The 1,596-nt window shown below is 40.3% G+C and overlaps 1 protein-coding gene across 1 annotated transcript in view; it reads left to right on the plus strand.

Annotated features, from left to right (window-relative positions):
- The window catches only part of SARC_08943 (hypothetical protein), a gene marked incomplete at both ends in the record, with an annotated part of 11,418 nt that overhangs the window by 5,702 nt on the left and 4,120 nt on the right, over positions 1-1,596 (plus strand). Inside the window, 2 exons of the mRNA XM_014297062.1 lie at positions 115-291; positions 1,230-1,438. Of these exons, the coding sequence (XP_014152537.1) occupies positions 115-291; positions 1,230-1,438 (386 nt within the window). The remainder of the gene's footprint in view (positions 1-114; positions 292-1,229; positions 1,439-1,596) is intronic.

A 1,596-nucleotide genomic window follows, 5' to 3' on the forward strand; every position in this document is an offset into this window, starting at 1 on the left:
CACATTTATATATATATATATGTGTGTGTATACATATATACATATATATATATATATATATCCGTTCCTTATCACTTAGTAGTTGTACTCACTCACCCCATCACAAACACGCAGGCGTGGTCAAGTACTGGCAAGCCAACATGAACAATGTCAAAGAGTTCACTGCGCACCGAGACGCTATCCGTGGAATGGCCTTCTCACCCAACGACAGCAAATTTGTCACTGGCGGCGATGACTCATTGTTGAAGATTTGGGATTTTGCCACGGGCACTGAGGAACAGACACTCACAGGCAAGTGATGTGTTGGGATTGATGTACAAGTGTAGTGGGGGGTGTGGTTTAGTATGTCTGTGGGCAAGTATGGTAGTGCGTGTGTGTAGTGGTATGTCTATGTACATATATAATAGTTGGTGTGTAAAGTGTAGTATGTCTATGTACAAGCATATTAGTTAGTGTGCATAGTTGGGTATGTCTATATACATGTATATTAGTTAGTGTGCATAGTGTAGTAGGTCTATAGACATATTTACAGGCGTGGTTGTGTCTTGGCTCTCAATGTAGTATGATATTCGCAGTAACTACTGTCTATAAAAGTGTTCTTCCACGTCACAGAGCAACAGACCTTAACTGGTAAACTTTTTTTGGGATACATATCCGTACCATACTACATATAACCCTATACATATACACGTGTATATACAGATGCTTATACACATGTATTTACAGATGCTTATACACGTGTATGTACAGATGTTTATACATAAGTACATACAGATGTTTATACATATGTATATACAGATGCTTATACATATGTATAACAGATGTTTATACACATGTATATACAGATGCTTATACACATGTATATACAGTTGCTTATACATATATATATACAGATGCTTATACACATGTATATACAGATGCTCCGTTGTGAGCATACAGTTGATTATACAATTATAAAGCAAAAAACTTAACCCTCTCTCTGTGCGATCACCCGCAGCTCTGCGTGTGTGCAGGCTTTGATCTACCATTGGTTAGTCCATCTCACCACTTGTCTATATCACACACCCTGTCATGGTCCGGTGCCTCACGCTCGCGCATAGTCTTAACCCAGACACACGCATCTCAATACACCTCTATTCTGATTCTCACTCGATGGGTGGAGTGAGCTTCATATTGTGTGTTGGTGTCCTTACCTACCATCTCTCTCGTACCTACCATCTGTCTCATAGGCCACGGATGGGATGTCAAGTGCCTGGACTGGCATCCGCAGAAGGGGCTGGTGGTGTCTGGCTCAAAGGATAACAATGTGAAGTTCTGGGACCCTCGCACAGGCACAAACGTACACACCGTCCATCCCCACAAGGACACCATACTAGACACGAAGTTTAATCGCAATGGTAACTGGCTGCTCACATGCTCTCGCGATCAACTGGCCAAGGTATGGAGGGATTGGGTATATCGATTTGTGTGTGTATAGGTGAGGGTTGTGGCAGCCCCATCAATGGTGCATGCATAAATATATATTTATATAAATATATATATATATATATATATACACACATATATATATATATATATATATATATAGTACATCGT

Source organism: Sphaeroforma arctica (genome assembly GCF_001186125.1).
Source record: "Sphaeroforma arctica JP610 unplaced genomic scaffold supercont1.857, whole genome shotgun sequence".
NCBI lineage: Eukaryota > Ichthyosporea > Ichthyophonida > Sphaeroforma > Sphaeroforma arctica.